A 22,784-nucleotide genomic window follows, 5' to 3' on the forward strand; every position below is an offset into this window, starting at 1 on the left:
TTAAACAATCATTTGGTTATGCTTTGCTCTCACCCAAACTATTGCGTTATTTGCGCAATCACATAGAAAATTCACGAGATCAAAAAGATAATGCGAGAATGTGGACACAAAGGTAAAAAGAATACTCCTGTGTAGGCAGACCAGGTCAGTCAACTCGCATATGCATGCACGCGTGTTCCGTGTTCGGTCAAGCGAGCGAGCACTCACTGTCACGGTAGGTTGCGGCTGCTCTATTGCAACCTGCCCAACTTGTAGAAAGTTTTATAGTAATGGATTGGAGAGACAATCATCGAACAACCGGCTGGTATCATTTTACTATCCGACGATGATTCCGGCAGCCGCGTTAACGGTGTTGTTGCTGCTGCTCTGCCTCTCAACGGCGGTGGCTCAGGTTACCCCAGGTGCAAGGCCGCGGCCGCGCTGCCCGACCAGCTGCGGCGGCGTCAAAGTGCCGTACCCGTTCGGCATCGGGAACGGATGCCACCGGCCGGGATTCAACCTCACCTGCGACCGGACGCGCGGCAGAGAGCCACGGCTGCTCGTCGGCAGCGACCTTCAAGTCGTAGAGATCTCTCTGGCCAACTCCACGGTGAAAATCTTGGACAGCGCGGGCCAGGTCAAGCTCACCTTCTCCGGGGGGCTCGACGGCACCGGCACGTGGGGCGGCCTCGGCGCCGGCGGCCCTTACGTGCTCTGGGAAATGCGCAACCACTTCGTCGTGACGGGGTGCAACGTGCAGGCCACGCTGGTCGGGGACGGCGGGGTCGTAGGCTGCTGCTCCTCCTTCTGCTCCATCAACGACAAGTGGACGGGCGTCGTGACCAGCTCCGCTGGCTACGGCGGCGCCGCCTGCTCTGGCATCGGCTGCTGCGAGACGCCCATCCCCATAGGCCGCCCTTCTTACGACGTGGAGATGAGGTCGCTGGATGCGAGCAACGAGTACGCCGACAGGCTGCCCATCGCGGTGCGCATCGCCGAGAGAGGGTGGTTCGAAGGCGCCTCCACCACGCTCCTCAACGACTCAACCGGGTACTCGCCCTCCCGCCGGCCGGCCGTGCCCGTCGTCCTCGACTTTGCGGTGGATTCCAAGCCGGTGGTGCTGCCAGGGGTGGCGACGTCGGGCTGCCCTGTGGACGCACCAAGGAGCGCGTGCCAGAGCAGCCATGCTTCCTGCCATAACGTCTCCGGCATGTACCGCAGCGGCTACGTGTGCCGGTGCCTGGACGGGTACCAAGGCAACCCATACCTTGCCGGCGGATGCCAAGACATCGATGAGTGCACCCTGCCGGGCATGTGCTTCGGCGAGTGCACCAACACGGCGGGAGGACACCTATGCCGGTGCCCGCGTGGCGCCCAAGGTGACCCGCTCATAAGAAATGGCTGCATAAAATCTTCTCTAGGTGAGCACCAAAACCAATAAAACATGCAGATTGGAGCACAGTTCATGCTCTGTTTTAGATGTCAGAGACTGTTCCTTCATAACAAAGTCACATTTTCTGTGCACATTCTTCAGGTTTAAGTGTCGGCATAGGAGTTGGCAGTGGAGCCAGCCTTCTACTCATGGTACTTGGTGCTATTTTGGTGTCCCGAAAGATGAAGCAACAGAGGGCAAAACTGCTCAAGAAGAGATTCTTCAGGCAAAATCGAGGGCATCTATTGCAACAATTGGTGTCTCAGAAGGCGGACATTGCCGAGAGGATGATCGTCCCCTTGGTGGAACTACAAAAGGCCACAAACAGTTTCGACAAAGCTCGCGAGATCGATGGAGGAGGGCACGGCACGGTTTACAAAGGCATCATGTCAGACCTGCACGTCGTGGCCATCAAGAAGTCCAAGGTCGCGATTCAGAGGGAGATTGACGAGTTCATAAATGAGGTGGCCATCCTCTCGCAGATCAACCACCGAAACGTGGTGAAGCTCTTTGGGTGCTGCCTTGAGACGGAGGTGCCGCTGCTGGTGTATGAGTTCATTTCCAATGGGACCCTCTACCATCATCTCCATGTCCAGGAACCAGCGCCATCCCTAACATGGCAACATCGGCTAAGGATCGCAACTGAAACTGCAAGAGCTCTCGGCTACCTTCACTCGGCGGTGTCCTTTCCTATAGTCCACAGGGATATCAAGTCCCAAAACATTCTATTAGATGGCAGTCTCGTAGCAAAGGTGTCAGACTTTGGAGCTTCGAGGTGCATTCAAGTCGATCAAGCAGAGACCGCAACCGTTATCCAAGGGACATTTGGGTACCTGGACCCATTGTACTTCTACTCGGGACAGCTCACCGACAAGAGCGACGTTTACAGCTTCGGCGTCCTCCTCATGGAGCTTCTCACTAGGAAGAAACCATGCTCATATCGTTCATCCAAGGAGGAAACCCTTGTCAGATATTTCACCGCTTCGCTAGCAGCGGGCAAGCTGGTTCGCGTGCTAGATCCTCAGGTCGTGAAAGAAGGGGGAAAGGAGGTTGAAGAAGTAGCTGTGTTGGCAGTGGCATGTGTGAGGATTCACGTAGACCACCGGCCAACCATGAGGCAAGTGGAGATGGCACTTGAGAACCTTGGGGCCTCGCATGATAGTGTTCTAATGCATGTCAAGGATGTGCTGAAGTATCCAATGATTGAGGGTACGAACATGGAGGAAACAAGCCGGCAGTATAGCTATGAAGCAGAGTATTTGTTGTCATCAAGGTACCCTCGGTAGTCAATATATTTCTTGTGAGATCAGTTTAATTTGACAATTAATGATTCCTTCTGTAACTGGATATAAACAGGGATATAATGGTTTGTGTGGTCTATGTAATATTTCTGAAGGAAACAACGAGACTTAACATATGTGTCCATACCTTTCGGAGTTGCGTAGTTTTGCATGTCTGTCTTAATCTCATTTCTTGTCTTACTGAACTGACAAACAAGAGAACTTGCATTAGTACAACAGAAATGCACGTTTAAAAAAAAGAGAAGGATGGAATAATACATTCATAAATGTTTACCCTCAAAGATAATATACCTGTAAATTATAATTTCTATTAACACAACAACAGTAGGCATTCTCCCCAGTAATAAAAGTATAAAATTACAGTTTAGAGATGACACCAATTTAAAATATAACACATTTCTATCGCATTAGGAATGTTTCAACAACAATTTGAAGCATACTTGGACTTAAGTTCACCATCTAATACTTCTCTTATGCACCTTTCTACGTACCTCTTCCTTTGTCACTACACCTTTAGCACGATGCACCCGCACACCAATTTGCCTTTGCCACCACACCAATGTGCATTGTTGTAGTTGGTTAATTATCTACCAAGGAATTATCAACAGTGGTAAGCCAGTAGTAATTGCTTCTATTGCATAGTTCCATTCTCAGGGAGTTAAGAAAACAACCTGTCGATGAGTTCAGAAGTGAAATATTATTTTCTACTCGCTACTTAGTTATTCGGAACAGATCACTCCATGTTCACTACACATTATGCAGGATTCACATCTGTTTTACACTTTTGAGTTCCACAGAATAAGATTTAATTAAGAGATAGTAAGCAACGGCATAGAAGATTTAGCTGAGTACATGACCCTAAACTATCTTTGCAAGCGTTATTCAAGATATATATCCTTACACTTCACGGGGTTGCTCTGACAACTTGTATTCGTCAACGGATCTAACATACCAGAGGAACTTCTTATAATAGCAGAGATCACATTGCCTATCTCCTCTAACAGACTCGGGTCAAGGTCAGCGACAGTTCCATAGGACGCATAGACGAGTGAGCAATGGAGTAGGTTATCCAGCCATGCCACGCACGGCGCTGTGCTCTCAATTCTCAAAGAGGTCAAACCAATCGATCGTCGTCCAGGTAGAACGGCGGCACTGTTGGGCTGATGGATTTCACACGCCATGTTTGACGCCAGGTAATCCTTCTTCCTGATTACATCACTCCAGCTGGGTTTTGGTCGACCTGTCTCTTGAGCAAAACAGCAAACAGGTTGCGGGCACGAGCAAGGTACCTCACCGTCGGGTGGGTTTCATGGAACGAGTTGACGAACAACACTCAACAGGCCCCGCAGCCCACCCCGTCCACGATAAGCAGCCCTACGCGCCTGGGGAAGACCTCCCCGCAGATACGTCCACCACCGTCCACCGCCCATGGCTGCGAGGGAACAGGATCCTCTGACGTACACAGAAACTACGGCAGAGGGAAGTAGGTGCGTAGCAGCCGTCCCTTGCGGGACAAAATTACTGTTCTGACCTAAAAGGTTAACAAAATTCCTATTTAACCACATTTAAAAAAAATCGATTTTGACCTCTTTGGGTGACGCCAACATCCCTGGCGTCTGGGTTGCGAACCAGACGCTAGGAACCCTGGCGTCTGGACCCTAGCCCGCACTGCCCACCTGCCCGTTGAGCTGCTGACGTGATAAAGGGGCCAGACGCCAAGGACCCTGGCGTCTGGCCCTGGTAAGTGGATAACCCCACGGGCCCATCCCACTCATCCCCAACCTCTCCCTGGCGCCGACCGAAGCAAGAACAGAGAGTTCTTTCTCTCTCGCCCCTCTTCTCCCTCACACCAAAGCCCCCCTTGATCTACTCCATCCTCCACCCAAATTTGTGGATCTGAGGCCCCCAAGCATCCTTGAGGTATTCTCCCCCTTTCCCTCCAATTTGTTTTGGTTTTCCCCTCTCTTTGTGGATGCACTATTTCACAATAGGGGATGTCACATGAGTAGATATATTCTTTGTTCTAGGAATATGTTTGTAGTTGGTAGATGATTATGTAGATAGTGTAGTTGGTAGATGTTTGTATTTGTCCACCAGTAGACTTAGTTTGTGAATTTTTTTTGAATTATAGATGATGTATGCATGTGCTAGTAAATTAGCTATATGTTGAATATATAGATGTCATAATATTTGTTTGAATCTGAGAAGAATATATTGGGCAAGCAAATATATTTAGAAAAAATATTATATGTGTGAAGTGGTATGACAATATAGTTGAATATATAGATGGCATAATATTTTTTGCAAAAGAGATGATGAAATTTGATGATTATGTGTTATATTATTTAAGAGAAGCAAATTTGAAGAAATTTTGCATATATAGATTGCATATGAAGAAATTTTGCATAACTTGGAGAAGCAAATTCTATCGTTTATAATTGTAGTTCATGTTGTGATTTGTTTGGTAGGATGGCGGATGATGATGGACCTTGGTATGGAAGATTAATCGATGAGTGGGATAAGGAGCATCGTGCTCGTGCCATTGAGAACGGACATGTAAGAAGCAAGACTTATAATTTTTTGTTGTTTCTCATTTGTGTTCTTGTATTGATTAAAACATCACTTTATTTGCAGCTTGTAGTTGCTATGCGCATGAGGGGACATTCGGCTGATGACTTTACTTACGACCCACGGTACGAGCCTTACATTCGGAGATTGGGTCTTCTCCCATTCGTGTTGCAGTTTAAGCGACGCGCTCCGCCGGTGAACCACGCGGCGCTGACCGCACTTGTGGATCGTTGCAGGCCGGAGACTCACTCGTTCCACCTTCCATTTGGGGAGATGACGATGACCCTTGAGGACATGGCTATGATAAGCGGCCTTCCTATCAACGGATAAGCTGTTACCGGTCGTGTCACTGCCGTTAATTGGCGAGAACGGACTGGCATTTTAATTGGTGTTCAGCCCGACGCCCCTGAGGAAGGCAAGGCCGATACCGCGAGAGTGAGGCATTCTTGGCTAAAAGCGGTTAGAGGAAACACCAATCCGTGCCCTCAGGGTGCTAATGACGTGGTTGTGCAGCAGTACACGCGGGCCTATCTTTGGTATGTGCTAACCAAGGTAGTCTTCTCAGATGCAACCGGGAACTCGGCCCTCTGGATGTTCCTGGAGCTACTCAATAACTGGGATACCCAATATAGTTGGGGTTCGGCCGCACTAGCATATTTGTATCGTCAGGTAAGAGATATTTGCAACCATTTAACTTGCATTTGTCATGCGCCTCCATATCTAACATGTTTGTTTGATTGCTGCTTGACTTGGCGTGTCGCAGGAAGGGAGATACATCCTCATTGGCTGGGTTTGTTTGGAGCCTATCCGTGTGGATGTGGGAGCGGATCCCGGTTGGACGGCCCGATATCAAGGACCCCAACATGGCAAACCCACGGGGTAATCCAGGCGGGCTGCATGATGATGATCCATATCGGCACCTTACGCTTGCTTACTATTGGGAACAAGTGACAGTGTACACAGGAAGCTCGCGTGTGCGATACAAGTGCTATATGAACGAGCTGGACACCTTGACTGTTGAGCAGGTATAGAGAAGTTCGATGAGACCAAATTTAGTCAAGAATGAAACTTGTATCTAACAATGTATCTCTTTGTTTTGCAGGTACATTGGTTGCCTTATATGGAAGATCGGGACTATGATCTTAATGAGATGTGCACGCGTGATAGCCATCTTTGGCGGGCGAGGTGCCCAATGATATGCTTCTTCGCAGTCGAGTGGCACTTTGTAGACCGTGTGACAAGACAATTTGGAAGAAGACAAGGTATTCCAGTTGAGGAGAGCAACGAGGAAATGCTATCTCTGCATCGGTGAGCAAGCATGCCTTGTGTATGTAGTAGAGCATTGAATAAGTCTATGTTTGCTAATGCTTTGTCTCGTGCATCATTTGTAGGTTCGATCGAAGGAACAATCAGGATATATCGGATTGGGCAAACAAACACCGTGCGTGGATAGAAATTTGGAATCAAAGAGACACGTTAGTGCAATCAGAGAATAGACCTCACAATCAGTCAGCATATCAGAAGTATCAAGTGTGGTATGCGGATCGTTACCGGTTAAAGCTAAAGCCTGGTTGGACTCACGAGGAGTGGTCGGAGTTGGTGTCTGAAGACCCGGAGACTGCAGAAGGTTATCATACCTTCGACACGGTTGTGAGAGACACCAGAGGGGCTCACGTTGACTATGCACCGATGCATGACGAAATGGTAGTCTGTTTGACATATTCTAACAAACTTGCATGCATCATGTTGTCTTCTTTCAAATACATAAGTTTGGTGTGTTCATGAATTGCAGGGCAGATCGTTGCTTCTGTGCGTCAACGATGCCAATGTTGCACTGAGTCATCCACCTGGTGGTGTATTATCTAAGAGGACTCTTAGGAGCACAATGGAGGTGTGACCAATATATTATAAAAGTTTCTTTTCGCGGATTATTTATTTGTATTTCATATCATAGCATATTTTGTGTTGTTGCAGAAGTTCAAGAAGCGGTTCCATAAGATGGCAGCAATGCTTTCTTGCCATGGTGCTCAGTCCAGTGACGTGTATGCACCTGGTACCCGCGCCAGAGCTAATAGACGACGTTATATCCAAAACGATGAGGACATGGAGGAGGTCCATGAAGAGGAGCCATCACATTAAGAGGAGCCAACACAAGATGAGGAGCAGGAGTATGATGCAACACATCAAGAGGATCATGAGTATGATGTTGATGCTCCACAACCATCACAGGTTACACAACCGACACAAGGCAATGCTCGCTCTAGGAAAGGCAAAGCCATAGCTAAGACACCAGGCAAGAAAGGTAGAAAGAAGACATGGAACACACAATTCCATAGTCCGGAGTATCCTCGTCAGCTTATCCCAATAGGAATGCAAAGATATAAGGCCAACATTGAGGCGGAGGAGGAGGCATACAACGAAGAGGAGGAGCCTACACTTGCAGCACTCGTGAAGAGAGGAAGGAGGAAGTGAGCTTCTTGTTTGGAAGTGTATGAACTAGGTGGCGTTTGTATGCATGAACTTGGTGTTGTGGTAAAAACTTTTAAGGTTGTCTTGAATTTGGTGTCTTATGTATGCACTTGGTGTCTTATGTATGCATGAATTTGTCGTGATGAAAAATCTGTGAACTTGTTGTCGTTTGTATGCAAGAATTTGTCGTGGTGAAAGTTCTGTGAAATGTGCTATCTTCTGTGTTTTATGAACCTGTCATATTATTATATTATGTGATATCTTCTTGTGTGAAATAAGTACAAAATAATGTACAGGGTCCCAGACGCCAGGGTCCTTGGCATCTGGTATGAAGTCAGGGGACCAGACGCCACGATCCCTGGCGTCTGGTTTGAAGTCAGGGGACCAGACGCCAAGGTCCCTGGCGTCTGGTGGTCGACTGGAAGCAAAAGCAGAGGCATGGGACAGCAGAAACAGGGCAGCCAGACGCCAGGGTCCATGGCGTCTGGCCCTGGTGTAGTAGTTTTTTCTATCAAACACCTGTAGTATCGAATGACAATCATTAGTGTTCACATAGATATTTTGTTTTATCAAACACCTATAGTATGACATAATAGCAAATGACAAACATTAGTGTTCACATAATAGCAACTGACAAACATAGTTATCACATAATCTCAAATTACACAAATAGTCTCGAATGAGAAGTTCATCACATACAAAGTCTCGAATGACATAAGTAGTTCATAACCACGATGGTCCACGATAATTGAAACGACATGAACATCACATATAACTCGGTTTCCTGTAGAAATGCAAGTCAACAACCCTTTTCCATCCCCATTCTTGCAGCATTTCTTGAATCTTGTCATCATCAGTTATGTCAACCAATTTTCTTTGGCCGGGGCCATCTGACTGCTTCCTGCTGACATAGTACACAAAATCCTCTTCCTTCAACCCTTTCTTCAACATGAATTTAGTCTTCAACCAATCAAAAGTGAGGTCCACTTCACTAACTTGCACAAGACATGGAGACAAGCCTAGGACATGAACAACAGGGCTAAGCACCCACTGAGTACCCTTAGCCATCTACAACACACAAATCTCTTAGTACCTAACCTATGATACATTAAACCATGAGGAAAATAAACTAGGGTTTACACAAAACTATGATGCATTAAACCAACCAAAAGATGGGGTGGAGTTGATTTACCTTCTAGTTTCGAAATACTGAAGATCCAACGGTGAAACCGGACCGATTCGTGAGAGATTTGAGGGGGGGTTAGGGTACTGGATGAGAGTGAGTGGATGAGAGGGCTAGAGGTGAGAGTGAGTGGAGATGAAAGGAATGAGAGGGGTAGAGGTGGAGATGAATGGATGAGAGGGCTAGAGGTGGGCCCAAAGAATCTTATCCACTCGAAACTTGCTCTCTGGATAGGGAGCCAGACGCCAGGGACTTTGGCGTCTGGGTTTGGAGACCCAGACGCCAGGGTGCATGGCGTATGGCTCTCTGGATCGGGCATCAGACAGATCAGACAAGTCTCTGGTCTCCTGCGCGACCAAAACGAGCCAGATGCCAGGGACCTTGGCGTATGGTCTGGATATGGACCCAGACGCCAGGGTGCCTGGCGTCTGGATCTCTGGATGATCAGACAGGTGTCTGGTCTCCTGCGCGACCAAAACAAGCCAGACGCCAGGCACCCTGGCGTCTGGTCTGGATATGGACCCAGATGCCAGGAACCTTGGCGTCTGGTCCTTGGCGTCTGGCTTTCTGGATGATCAAACAACTGTCTGGTCTCCTGCGTGACCAAAACGAGCCAGACGTCAGGGACCTTGGCGTCTAGTCTTGTCTGGTCTGGATATGGAGCCAGACGCCAGAGTTCCTGGCGTCTGGCTCTGTGGATAGGCAAAATGCTCTCTGGTCATGTTCTTGTCGCTTTTCGGATGGGCAAAATGCTCTCTGGATAGTTTGCACACAATTTCAAATAGGTTGCACACACTTTTAAACATTGGAAATCAAACAAAAATATCAACAAAGCATAGTTTGCACATAATTTTAAATAGATCTCGTATAACAAGTTCACACATGATGTCTCAAATGACATAAGTAGTTCATGACCACACACGGTCTCGAATGACAAGTTCATACATTAAACAAAGTCTCGATATTCCATCATCGATGCCGGTGCCTTTCCATTTGTCTACTGAGTAGTACGGGGCCACTTTCCCTTCTTGTCACGTGCATCGTCCTCCTCTCGTGCATCGCGAGCCCTTGCAAGTTTTCTTGCCCTCTCTTCTTGACGAGCATCCTTCTCTTTGCGTGCCCTCTCTTGCTCACGCTTCTTGCGCTCGTTCTTCTCCTTCTCACGACGCTCATGCTCCAATCCCCGTGCAAAGGACTCCTCGAACAGGCGCTGCCTCCGTAAGTAATCTCGATGTTGGTCCTCTTGGACATCTTTTGGTACCTCGTGATCTATCCAAGTGAAGTACTTGCAAAGTGGAGGAGGCGACTACGTAAAAGTCATGTTTTTGTTAGTAATATGAGTTCAAACTTGATGAGGTTTTTTGTATGTACACCCAACATACCGGTGGTATGTCATATGCGTTAGTTGGCCTTCGATGATCATGTGCATAGTTGGGACACACGAAAAACCTTATACCTTCTGTCCATGACTTCTTGCGGTCCGTGGACACCTTCAGCTTGAAAACATCACCACACCAACATGGTGGTGTGGGCACATCCTTCTCCTTCTCCTTGTCCAACGTGGCCTCCATCCACGTCTTCGGCATGTCCTCTTGGTCCGCGCACGCCGGCCTCGTCCTGGAACCGGATGAAGCCATGCCTACAAAAAGAACAATTGTTATCACAAGACACAAAGAGATACATGTGTAAATACAGTAAATCAATAAATGCTAGGAATTTTATGAACAAATAATATACCATTATTATTAGATCAACCATCTGGATTAAGCAAATAACCGAAGGCCGGTCCATTATCAACCATTCCTCTCCGACCACCACCACCTCTAGCACTTGTGCTTCCTCTCCGACCACCACCAGCTCTAGCATTTGTGCTTCCTCTTCGACCACCACCACCTCTAGCACTTGTGCTTCCTCTTCGACCACCACCACCTCTAGCACTTGTGCTTGCTCGACCACCACCTCTAGCACTTGTGCCTGCTCGACCACCACCTCTAGCACTTGTGCTTCCTCGACCACCACCACTGTCACCTCTTCCACCTCGTTCACCATCGGTGCCACCTCCACGAATTGTTTTTATTTTTTTGGTTTTCTTATTCTTGCATGTCCGCTCATTGTGTCCCCCTTCACCGCACACCCCACAGTTGATAGTGTCAGGAGCCTCCATGAAATGACCGCTATCAAATTGTTTCATGCCAGTGTATTCGGCCAGGTCATCCATATCACCCCTAAACCTCTTAGTTATCTTTCTACCCTTGGTCTCCACCTTCAGAAGAGGGTCTGGCCTAATATGAGGGCCATGGTACTCAGGCCACTGTGATTGGTCCAAGAAAGGGTGAAATCTTGGCGCCCATGTCAATCTAGTAACTTCCACATGGAACTCTTGCATCCGCACGGTTTTTCCATCACAAACATGTATGTTTCTCGCCTTCGCCGCCGTTATCAAATGCGAGCATGGCCAATGTGTTGGGGAACGTTGCAGAAAACAAAAATTTTCCTACGGTTTCACCAAGATCTATCTATGAGTTCATCTAGCAACAAGTGATTAGATGCATCTACGTACCTTGTAGATCGCGAGCGGAAGCGTTCAAAGAACGGGGATGAGGTAGTCGAACACGACGTGATCCAAATCACCGAAAATCTTAGCACCGAACGGACGATGCCTCCGCGTTCAACACACGTACGGAACAGCCACGTCTCTTCCTTCTTGATCCAGCAAGGGGAGAGGAGAGGTTGAGGGAGATGCCACCAGTAGCAGCACGACGGCGTGGTGTTGATGGAGCTGCAGTGCTCCGGCAGGGCTTCGCCAAGCACTATGGAGGAGGAGGAAGTACTGGAGAGGGAGAAGGAGGCAACCAAAGGCATGGGAGAAAAGCCCTCCTTCCCTCACTATATATAGGAGGGCCAAGGGGGGGCGCCAGCCCTAGGAGATCCAATCTCCTAGGGTGGGGCGGCGGCAAAGGGGGGTTTCCCTCCCCCCCAAGGCACCTAGGAGGCGCCTTCCCCTCCTAGGACTCTTTCCCCTTGTAACCCTAGGCGCATGGGCCTCTTTGGGGCTGGTGCCCTTGGCCCATGTAGGCCAAGGCGCACCCCCTACAGCCCATGTGGCCCCCCGGGACAGGTGGCCCCACCCGGTGGACCCCTGGGACCCTTTCGGTGGTCCCGGTACAATACCGATAACCCCGAAACTTGTCCCGATGCCCGAAACAGGACTTCCCATATATAAATCTTTACCTCCGGACCATTCCGGAACTCCTCGTGATGTCCGGGATCTCATCCGGGACTCCGAACAACATTCGGGTCACTGCATATACATATCCCTACAACCCTAGCGTCACCGAACCTTAAGTGTGTAGACCCTACGGGTTCGGGAGATATGTAGACATGACCGAGACGACTCTCCGGTCAATAACCAACAGCGGGATCTGGATACCCATGTTGGCTCCCACATACTCCATGATGATCTCATCGGATGAACCACGATGTCGAGGATTTAAGCAACCCCGTATGCAATTCCCTTTGTCAATCGGTATGTTACTTGCCCGAGATTCGATCGTCGGTATCCCAATACCTTGTTCAATCTCGTTACCGGGAAGTCACTTTACTCGTACCGTAATGCATGATCCCGTGACCAGACACTTGGTCACTTTGAGCTCATTATGATGATGCATTACCGAGTGGGCCCAGTGATACCTCTCCGTCATACGGAGTGACAAATCCCAGTCTTGATCCGTGTCAACCCAACAGACACTTTCGGAGATACCTGTAGTGCACCTTTATAGTCACCCAGTTACGTTGTGACGTTTGGTACACCCAAAGCACTCCTACGGTATCCGGGAGTTACACGATCTCATGGTCAAAGGAAAAGATACTTGACATTGGAAAAGCTCTAGCAAACGAACTACACGATCTTTGTGCTATGCTTAGGATTGGGTCTTGTCCATCACATCATTCTCCTAATGATGTGATCCCGTTATCAATGACATCCAATGTACATAGCCAGGAAACCATGACTATCTGTTGATCAACGAGCTAGTCAACTAGAGGCTTACTAGGGACATATTATGGTCTATGTATTCACACATGTATTACGATTTCCGGATAATACAGTTATAGCATGAATAAAGACAATTATCATGAACAAAGAAATATAATAATAATGCTTTTATTATTGCCTCTAGGGCATATTTCCAACAGTCTCCCACTTGCACTAGAGTTAATAATCTAGTTACATTGTGATGAATCGAACACCCATGGAATTCTGGTGTTGATCATGTTTTTCCCTAGGGAGAGGTTTAGTCAACGGATCTGCTACATTCAGGTCCGTATGTACTTTACAAATCTCTATGTCTCCATCTTGAACATTTTTATGAATGGAGTTGAAGCGACGCTTGATGTGCCTTGTCTTCTTGTGAAACCTGGGCTCCTTGGCAAGTGCAATAGCTCCAGTGTTGTCACAAAAGAGTTTGATTGGCCCTGACGCATTGGGTATGACTCCTAGGTCGGTGATGAACTCCTTCACCCATATTGCTTCATGTGCTGACTCCGAGGCTGCCATGTACTCCGCTTCACATGTAGATCCCGCCACGACGCTCTGCTTGCAGCTGCACCAGCTCCCTGCTCCACCATTCAACATATACACGTATCCGGTTTGTGACTTAGAGTCATCCAGATCTGTGTCGAAGCTAGCGTCGACGTAACCCTTTACGACGAGCTCTTCGTCACCTCCATAAACGAGAAACATGTCCTTTGTCCTTTTCAGGTACTTCAGGATATTCTTGACCGCTGTCCAGTGTTCCTTGCCGGGATTACTTTGGTACCTTCCTACCAAACTTACGGCAAGGTTTACATCAGGTCTGGTACACAGCATGGCATACATAATAGATCCTATGGCTGAAGCATAGGGGATGACACTCATCTCTTATTTATCTTTTGCCGTGGTCGGGCATTGAGCCGAGCTCAATCTCACACCTTGCAAAACAGGCAAGAACCCTTTCTTGGACTGATCCATTTTGAACTTCTTCAAAATCTTATCAAGGTATGTGCTTTGTGAAAGACCTATGAGGCGTCTTGATCTATCTCTATAGATCTTGATGCCTAATATATAAGCAGCTTCTCCAAGGTCCTTCATTGAAAAACTTTTATTCAAGTAGGCCTTGATGCTGTCCAAGAGTTCTATATCACTTCCCATCAAAAGTATGTCATCTACATATAGTATGAGAAATGCTACAGAGCTCCCACTCACTTTCTTGTAAACGCAGACTTCTCCATAAGTCTGCGTAAACCCATACGCTTTGATCATCTCATCAAAGCGAATGTTCCAACTCCGAGATGCTTGCACCAGCCCATAAATCGAGCGTTGGAGCTTGCACACCTTGTCAGCATTCTTAGGATCGACAAAACCTTCCGGCTGCATCATATACAACTCTTCCTTAAGGAAACCATTAAGGAATGCCGTTTTGACGTCCATTTGCCATATCTCATAATCGTAGAATGCAGCAATTGCTAACATGATTCGGACGGACATTGGCTTCGCTACCGGTGAGAAAGTCTCATCGTAGTCAATTCCTTGAACTTGTCGATAACCCTTAGCGACAAGCCGAGCTTTATAGATGGTCACATTACCATCCGCGTCTGTCTTCTTCTTGAAGATCCATTTATTTTCTATGGCTCGCCGTTCAACGGGCAAGTCAGTCAAAGTCCATACTTCGTTTTCATACATGGATCCTATCTCGGATTTCATGGCTTCTAGCCATTTGTCAGAATCCGGGCCCGCCATCACTTCTTCATAGTTCGAAGGTTCACCGTTGTCTAACAACATGATTTCTAAGACAGGGTTGCCGTACCACTCTGGTGCGGAACGTGTCCTTGTGGACCTTCGAATTTCAATAGGAGCTTGATCAGAAGTATCTTGATCATCATCAATAACTTCCTCTCTAGTCGGTGCAGGCGCCTCAGGAACATTTTCTTGAGTTGCGCCATTTTCCGATTCAAGAGGTAATACTTCATCAAGTTCTACTTTCCTCCCACTTACTTCTTTCCAGAGAAACTCTTTCTCTAGAAAGGATCCATTCTTGGCAACAAAGATCTTGCCTTCGGAACTGAGGTAGAAGATATACCCAATGGTTTCTTTAGGGTATCCTATGAAGACGCATTTTTCCGATTTGGGTTTGAGCTTTTCAGGTTGAAGTTTCCTGACATAAGCATCGCATCCCCAAACTTTTAGAAACGACAGCTTAGGTTTCTTCCCAAACCATAATTCAAACGGTGTCGTCTCAACGGATTTCGACGGTGCCCTATTTAAGGTGAATGCGGCAGTCTCTAAAGCATAGCCCCAAAAAGATAGTGGTAAGTCGGCAAGAGACATCATAGATCGCACCATATCTAATAGAGTGCGATTACGACGTTCAGACACACCATTACGCTGAGGTGTTCCAGGCAGCGTGAGTTGTGAAACTATTCCACATTTTCTTAAGTGTGTGCTAAATTCGTGACTCAAGTATTCTCCTCCACAATCTGATCGTAGAAACTTGATTTTTCTGTCACGTTGATTCTCAACCTCACTCTGAAATTCTTTGAACTTTTCAAAAGTTTCAGACTTGTGTTTCATTAAGTAGACATACCCATATCTACTCAAGTCATCAGTGAGGGTGAGAACATAACGATAGCCACCGCGAGCCTCAACACTCATTGGACCGCACACATCAGTATGTATGATTTCCAACAAGTTGGTTGCTCGCTCCATTGTTCCTGAGAACGGAGTCTTGGTCATCTTACCCATGAGGCATGGCTCGCACGTGTCAAATGATTCATAATCAAGAGACTCCAAAAGTCCATCTGCATGGAGCTTCTTCATGCGTTTGACACCTATGTGACCAAGGCGGCAGTGCCACAAGTATGTGGGACTATCATTATCAACCTTACATCTTTTGGTATCCACACTATGAATATGTGTAACATTACGCTCGAGATTCGTTAAGAATAAACCATTGACCATCAGAGCATGACCATAAAACATATCTCTCATATAAATAGAACAACCATTATTCTCGGATTTAAATGAGTAGCCATCTCGCATTAAACGAGATCCTGATACAATGTTCATGCTCAAACTTGGCACTAAATAACAATTATTGAGGTTTATAACTAATCCCGTAGGTAAATGTAGAGGTAGCGTGCCGACGGCGATCACATCGACCTTGGAACCATTCCCGACGCGCATCGTCACCTCGTCCTTCGCCAGTCTCCGTTTATTCTGCAGCTCCTGCTGTGAGTTACAAATATGAGCAACGGCACCGGTATCAAATACCCAGGAGTTACTACGAGTACTGGTAAGGTACACATCAATTACATGTATATCAAATATACCTTTGGCTTTGCCGGCTTCTTGTCCACTAAGTATTTGGGGTAGTTCCGCTTCTAGTGACCCTTCCCTTTGCAATAAAAGCACTCCATCTCAGGCTTGGGTCCATTCTTTGACTTCTTCTTCCCAGCAGCTTGCTTGCCGGGCGCGGCAACTTCCTTGCCGTCCTTCTCAAAGTTCTTTTTACCCTTGCCCTTCTTGAACTTAGTGGTTTTATTGACCATCAACACTTGATGTTCCTTCTTGACTTCTACCTCTGCTGATTTCAGCATTGCAAATACTTCAGGAATGGTCTTTTCCATCCCCTGCATATTGAAGTTCATCACAAAGCTCTTGTAGCTTGGTGGAAGCGACTGGAGGATTCTGTCAATGACCGCATCATCCGGGAGATTAACTCCCAGCTGAGTCAAGCGGTTATGTAACCCAGACATAGTGAGTATGTGCTCACTGACAGAACTATTTTTCTCCATCTTACAGCTGAAGAATTTGTCGGAGACTTCATATCTCTCGACCCGGGCATGAGCTTGGAAAACCATTTTCAGCTCTTCGAACATCTCATATGCTCCATGTCTCTCAAAACGCTTTTGGAGCCCCGGCTCTAGGCTGTAAAGAATGCCGCACTAAACGAGGGAGTAGTCATCAGCACGTGTCTGCCAAGCGTTCATAACGTCTTGGTTCTGTGGGACGGGTGGATCACCTAGCGGTGCTTGTAGCACATAATCTTTCTTGGCAGCTATGAGGATGATCCTCAGGTTCCGGACCCAGACCGTGTAGTTGCTGCCATCGTCTTTCAGCTTGGTTTTCTCTAGGAATGCGTTGAAGTTGAGGACTACGTTGGCCATTTGATCTACAAGACATATTGTAAATATTTTAGACTAAGTTCATGATAATTAAGTTCATCTAATCAAATTATAATGAACTCCCACTTAGATAGACATCCCTCTTCTAGTCATCTAAGTATAACATGATCCGAGTTGGCTAGGCCGTGTCCGATCATCACGTGAGATGGACTAGTCAACATCGGTGAACATCTTCATGTTGATCGTATCTTCTATACGACTCATGCTCGACCTTTCGGTCTTCTGTGTTCCGAGGCCATGTCTATGCACATTCTAGGCTCGTCAAGTCAACCTAAGTGTATTGCGTGTGTAAATCTGTCTTACACCCGTTGTATGTGAACGTAAGGATCTATCACACCCGATCATCACGTGGTGCTTCGAAACAACGAACTTTAGCAACGGTGCACAATTAGGGGGAACACTTTCTTGAAATTATTATGAGGGATCATCTTATTTTCTACCATCGTTCTAAGCAAACAAGATGCAAAACATGATAAACATCACATGAAATCAAATAATAATAGTGACATGATATGGCCAATATCACATAGCTCCTTTGATCTCCATCTTGGGGCTCCATGATCATCCTGTCACCGTCATACTCATCGACATGTAAGTTGTGATTCCTTGTACAATAGCATGAACATCTCATACATCACATATAGATCATTCATCATTCATCACAACTTTGGCCATATCATATCACAAAGCACTTGCTGCAAAAACAAGTTAGACGTCCTCTAATTGTTGTTGCAGGTTTTACGTGGCTGAAGTAGGGTTCTAACAAGAACGTTTTCTTACCTACGTGAAAGCCACAACGTGATTTGTCAACTTCTATTTACCCTTCATAAGGACCCTGTTCATCGAATCTGCTCCAACTAAAGTAGGAGAGACAGACACCCGCCAGCCACCTTATGCAACTTGTGCATGTTAGTCGGTGGAACCGGTCTCACGTAAGCATACGTGTAAGGTTGGTCCGGTCCGCTTCATCCCACAATACCGTTGAAGCAAGATAAGACTAGTAGCGGCAAGAAAGTTCACAACATCAACGCCCACAACAAATTGTGTTCTACTCGTACAAGAGAACTACGCATAGACCTAGCTCATGATGCCACTGTTGGGGAACGTTGCAGAAAACAAAAAATTTCCTACGGTTTCACCAAGATCTATCTATGAGTTCATCTAGCAACGAGTGATTAGATGCATCTACGTACCTTGTAGATCGCGAGCGGAAGCGTTCAAAGAACGGGGATGAGGTAGTCGAACACGATGTGATCCAAATCACCGAAGATCTTAGCACCGAATGGACGATGCCTCCGCGTTCAACACACGTACGGAACAGCCACGTCTCCTCCTTCTTGATCCCGCATGGGGAGAGGAGAGGTTGAGGGAGATGGCACTAGCAGCAGCACGACGGCGTGGTGTTGATGGAGCTGCAGTGCTCCGGCAGGGCTTCGCCAAGCACTATGGAGGATGAGGAAGTATTGGAGAGGGAGAAGGAGGCAACCAAAGGCATGGGAGAAAAGCCCTCCTTCCCTCACTATATATAGGAGGGCCAAGGGGGGGGCGCTAGCCCTAGGAGGTCCAATCTCCTAGGGTGGGGCGGCGGCCAAGGGGGGTTTCCCTCCCCCCCAAGGCACCTAGGAGGCGCCTTCCCCTCCTAGGACTCTTTCCCCTTGTAACCCTAGGCGCATGGGCCTCTTTGGGGCTGGTGCCCTTGGCCCATGTAGGCCAAGGCGCACCCCCTACAGCCCATGTGCCCCCCCGGGACAGGTGGCCCCACCCGGTGGACCCCCGGGACCCTTCCGGTGGTCCCGGTACAATACCGATAACCCCGAAACTTGTCCCGATGCCCGAAACAGGACATCCCATATATAAATCTTTACCTCCGGACCATTCTGGAACTCCTCGTGATGTCCGGGATCTCATCCGGGACTCCGAACAACATTCGGGTCACTGCATATACATATCCCTACAACCCTAGCGTCACCGAACCTTAAGTGTGTAGACCCTACGGGTTCGGGAGATATGTAGACATGACCGAGACGACTCTCCGGTCAATAACCAACAGGGGGATATGGATACCCATGTTGGCTCCCACATACTCCACGATGATCTCATCGGATGAACCACGATGTCGAGGATTTAAACAACCCCGTATGCAATTCCCTTTGTCAATCGGTATGTTACTTGCACGAGATTCGATCGTCGGTATCCCAATACCTTGTTCAATCTCGTTACCGGCAAGTCACTTTACTCGTACCGTAATGCATGATCCCGTGACCAGACACTTGGTCACTTTGAGCTCATTATGATGATGCATTACCGAGTGGGCCCAGTGATACCTCTCCGTCATACGGAGTGACAAATCCCAATCTTGATCCGTGTCAACCCAACAGACACTTTCGGAGATACCTGTAGTGCACCTTTATAGTCACCCAGTTACGTTGTGACATTTGGTACACCCAAAGCACTCCTACGGTATCCGGGAGTTACACGATCTCATGGTCAAAGGAAAAGATACTTGACATTGGAAAAGCTCTAGCAAACGAACTACACGATCTTTGTGCTATGCTTAGGATTGGGTCTTGTCCATCACATCATTCTCCTAATGATGTGATACCGTTATCAATGACATCCAATGTCCATAGCCAGGAAACCATGACTATCTGTTGATCAACGAGCTAGTCAACTAGAGGCTTACTAGGGACATATTATGGTCTATGTATTCACACGTGTATTACGATTTCCGGATAATACAGTTATAGCATGAATAAAGACAATTATCATGAACAAAGAAATATAATAATAATGCTTTTATTATTGCCTCTAGGGAATATTTCCAATACAATGATACTTACTAGGCCTCTCGCACTGGCACCACCGAGTCTTCAGACGCACCTCAAATGCAGCACCACCATATTGTCTACCGTCTCGTGTTGTGCCACCTGGCTCATCAATTTGATAGATCATTTCAGTTTTGTCGAATATGATAACTTGTCGCCGTGAAGACTTGCTTGCTTGTAACTGCAACCATTCATCAACCTTTTTCGGATAATCCTTTTTTTCACCTATCCATTTTGTAGTCTCTTCAGAATGCCTCTGAAAGTACTCATTAAGCTTGAAGAATGTGTACTCCACTATTGCAGTCACCGGCAATGCACGAGCACCCTTCAGCACATTGTTGAAACATTCTACCAAATTTCTCGTCATGTCGCCATATCGCCTACCACCATCGTCATGAGCGCGTGCCCACTTGTGCTTCTCGCTTAAATTCCTAGTTAAGAAATCTTTTCCCCCTTCGTTCACCGCTGTAAAGAGTTTGTTGTACCGAGCATCGAAACCTTGGGTGGTGAAGGCCACACATACATGGGTAAGGTCTTTGCTGAGCTCCTTGCTCTTACATGCCCGGTAAATTAAAGTTGGCCACGAAATGCCTCATGCACCATCTGTGGTGAAGCTTTGGAAATCCTGGAATAACAATGTCCATTGCCTTGAGTATGCCATGGTGCCGGTCACGTTGTGCCTAACATGACCCATGAACCACTCCCAGTTGTCTTGGTGCTCGAAAGGCACCAAAGCAAATGCACACGGCAACACGTTGTCGTTTGATGAGTGCGCCATTGCTACCATTAGTGTGCCCTTGTATCTACCGGTCAAGAACGTGCCATCTATAGACAAGACCGGACGACAATGCTGAAACGCATCCACGCATTGTCCATAACTCCAGAAGGCACGGTGGAACACTCCCTCGTGATCCTCGACCACATGAAACATGCCCGGGTTCTTATGTGCAATCGCGGCCAACAACCTTGGGAGCTGGTTGTATGCTTCTTCATAACCACCATACAACATCCTAATAGCATTTGCCTTTGCCTTCCATGCCTTCCCAAACTTGACTTCATAACCAAATTGTTTTTTCACCGTCCGCATTAGAAACCTCACTTTCACAGTGGGATCAAAGCCTATATCTTTCATCCATTTGTATCCGAGATACTCAGATGTGAGTTGACGGTGTGTCGTTCGAAGTCGTTTAGATGGCGGTTTGCACCTATGAGTGGCAACACAACTTGTTAACACCCATTCTTCGGTTTCTTTAAGCTTTCTTGCACGAACCTTCCATGGACATCCTTCATGCTCACACTTCACGGTGTAACGCAACTTCATGTCGGAGTGCTCCACATAAATTGGCCTATGGTTCCGAATGGCATAGTCAGCCAACCATAACTTCAGCATAGGCAAGCTCAGAAACTTCACTCCTTTCTTCAAATAAGCATTCTCGTCCTCATTCTCCACCCTTGGTTCTCCTGGATCCGGGCATGGTGTTGGCTCAATCGCCGTCATTCTCATTCCACCGTCAACAACAACTTTATGGGCAAGGCTGAGATCTTTAAACAAGTGAGTTCTTTTTTCTAAGCCCGTCAGCTCAAAGTGGATTTGGTTTTCCTCCTTTGTGAATCCATCCTCGTCCAACTGTTCAACTGGACCCTCGTCATCCGAGTCATACGCATATTGACGCCTAAAAGGCAAGTCATGATCCATGTCCTTTTGTGCTATGTACGCATCCAAGTCACCAACATCATTACCATGAAACCCTTCCTCTTGCTCTTCGTCGTCATCATAAGCATCTTCATCCTCTTGAATTACTTCGTCGCTAGCAATCACCTCAGCTTCATTTGCTTGGCTAGTTGGTGGTTGGCTAGAAGCATTGGGGGCATACAACTCAACCTCATTTGCTTTAATAGATGGTACACGGGGACGTGGTTGGCTATAAGCATTGGGGGCATCAACCACAACCCTATGCTCAACAAGTGGCACCATTGTCCTCTCGCTCATGTCATCCATTGGGGAAGAGACATGTCGGTTCAAATCAAAGGTAAACCGAGGAGATTCAATCTTGGTGGCAAACAATTCAAGTGACTTGTCTTCCGATTGGGAAACTTTTTCCTTGTATACATCCCAATGCAAATCCGAGGTGATAGGCATACTTTTCAAGCGAGATTTGGCTCCAACTCCAACATCATACCTTCCTATTAACTTAACATCAACATTGGTGTCCATCCACTTTAAGACTTGTCTCACTTTTGCAACAACATCCTCATAGCTAGGGCTTGTACCAAAAACCAATGGTTCCTCACCCGTGTCGGCATTGTTACTCAAGAATGCCTCCTTGTCCATGTAATGAACATTAACAAGTCTCTCCATCTAGAAATAACATGAATGCATTTAAGACTTCAATGAGAATTGGTGTTTATCCAAATACATCTCATTATAACCAAATCATATCAACACTAAATTATTGGTGATGTCCACAAAAATATCACTAATTAACACACACTAAGCAAAGTTAACCCTAATCACTAACTAACCCTAACCCCCAATCTTTCTACTCAACAAGCATATATTCCTACTACACACCATGCATATCACTATATTATCAAAGTTAACCAAGCCATTCACACTAACATAAGGGAGAAAAAAAACTAGGGTTCCACCAACATGTATAAAATGCAACCAAAATAATAAGATTTAACAAAAAATAATTGGATGATTTGGGGGAGATTACCAAGAGCAACAAAGTGATGGAAAGATCCACCTAAGGGATGCACCTTTTGGAGAGGATTTGAGGAGGAGCTTGAGGGGTGGGAGAGAG

The 22,784-nt window shown here is 46.9% G+C and overlaps 3 protein-coding genes across 4 annotated transcripts; 2 read left to right on the plus strand and 1 right to left on the minus strand.

Moving 5' to 3' along the window:
• Nucleotides 1–207: 207 nt before the first annotated feature.
• LOC125506066 (wall-associated receptor kinase 5) lies at nt 208–4,347 on the plus strand. Of its 2 annotated transcripts, XM_087542855.1 has the most exons (3): nt 208–1,400; nt 1,514–2,684; nt 3,717–4,347. In XM_087542855.1, exons 1-3 carry the CDS (start codon nt 326–328, stop codon nt 3,745–3,747), a joined length of 2,277 nt encoding a protein of 758 aa, XP_087398981.1. In that variant the 5' UTR covers nt 208–325; the 3' UTR covers nt 3,748–4,347. The 2 variants fall into 2 exon arrangements, with proteins under 2 accessions (XP_087398981.1, XP_048526899.2); XM_048670942.2 differs by lacking the exon at nt 3,717–4,347 and having other exon boundaries at nt 1,514–2,855.
• A 25-nt stretch (nt 4,348–4,372) lies between these two features.
• On the plus strand, nt 4,373–7,964 carry LOC125506064 (serine/threonine-protein phosphatase 7 long form homolog). Its single transcript, XM_048670941.2, has 8 exons — nt 4,373–5,268; nt 5,347–5,405; nt 5,517–5,949; nt 6,044–6,305; nt 6,383–6,588; nt 6,672–6,984; nt 7,073–7,171; nt 7,255–7,964. The coding sequence occupies exons 4-8, from the start codon at nt 6,096–6,098 to the stop codon at nt 7,417–7,419; spliced, it is 993 nt and encodes a 330-aa protein (XP_048526898.2). The 5' UTR covers nt 4,373–5,268; nt 5,347–5,405; nt 5,517–5,949; nt 6,044–6,095; the 3' UTR covers nt 7,420–7,964.
• A 1,965-nt stretch (nt 7,965–9,929) lies between these two features.
• LOC147983129 (uncharacterized) lies at nt 9,930–10,569 on the minus strand. The gene is made up of 2 exons (XM_087539444.1): nt 10,315–10,569; nt 9,930–10,238 (listed from the first exon to the last, which is right to left on the minus strand). Exons 1-2 carry the CDS (start codon nt 10,567–10,569, stop codon nt 9,930–9,932), a joined length of 564 nt encoding a protein of 187 aa, XP_087395570.1.
• Nucleotides 10,570–22,784: the final 12,215 nt, after the last annotated feature.

This window comes from Triticum urartu, chromosome 2A (assembly GCF_056163025.1).
Source record: "Triticum urartu cultivar PI428250 chromosome 2A, HENAU_Tu73, whole genome shotgun sequence".
NCBI classification, from domain to species: domain Eukaryota; kingdom Viridiplantae; phylum Streptophyta; class Magnoliopsida; order Poales; family Poaceae; genus Triticum; species Triticum urartu.

What these genes read in the sequence shown, in the direction of transcription:
- LOC125506066 (XM_087542855.1), top strand. Translation starts at nt 326, where the DNA reads ATGATTCCGGCAGCCGCGTTAACGGTGTTGTTGCTGCTGCTCTGCCTC. An exon ending in CTGCATAAAATCTTCTCTAG is followed by an intron (nt 1,401 to 1,513) that starts GTGAGCACCAAA and finishes CACATTCTTCAG; the next exon opens with GTTTAAGTGTCGGCATAGGA. An exon ending in GAGTATTTGTTGTCATCAAG is followed by an intron (nt 2,685 to 3,716) that starts GTACCCTCGGTA and finishes CTCCTCTAACAG; the next exon opens with ACTCGGGTCAAGGTCAGCGA.
- LOC125506064 (XM_048670941.2), top strand. Translation starts at nt 6,096, where the DNA reads ATGTGGGAGCGGATCCCGGTTGGACGGCCCGATATCAAGGACCCCAAC. An exon ending in CACCGATGCATGACGAAATG is followed by an intron (nt 6,985 to 7,072) that starts GTAGTCTGTTTG and finishes CATGAATTGCAG; the next exon opens with GGCAGATCGTTGCTTCTGTG. An exon ending in CTCTTAGGAGCACAATGGAG is followed by an intron (nt 7,172 to 7,254) that starts GTGTGACCAATA and finishes GTGTTGTTGCAG; the next exon opens with AAGTTCAAGAAGCGGTTCCA.
- LOC147983129 (XM_087539444.1), bottom strand. Translation starts at nt 10,569, where the DNA reads ATGGCTTCATCCGGTTCCAGGACGAGGCCGGCGTGCGCGGACCAAGAG. An exon ending in ACGCATATGACATACCACCG is followed by an intron (nt 10,239 to 10,314) that starts GTATGTTGGGTG and finishes ACTTTTACGTAG; the next exon opens with TCGCCTCCTCCACTTTGCAA.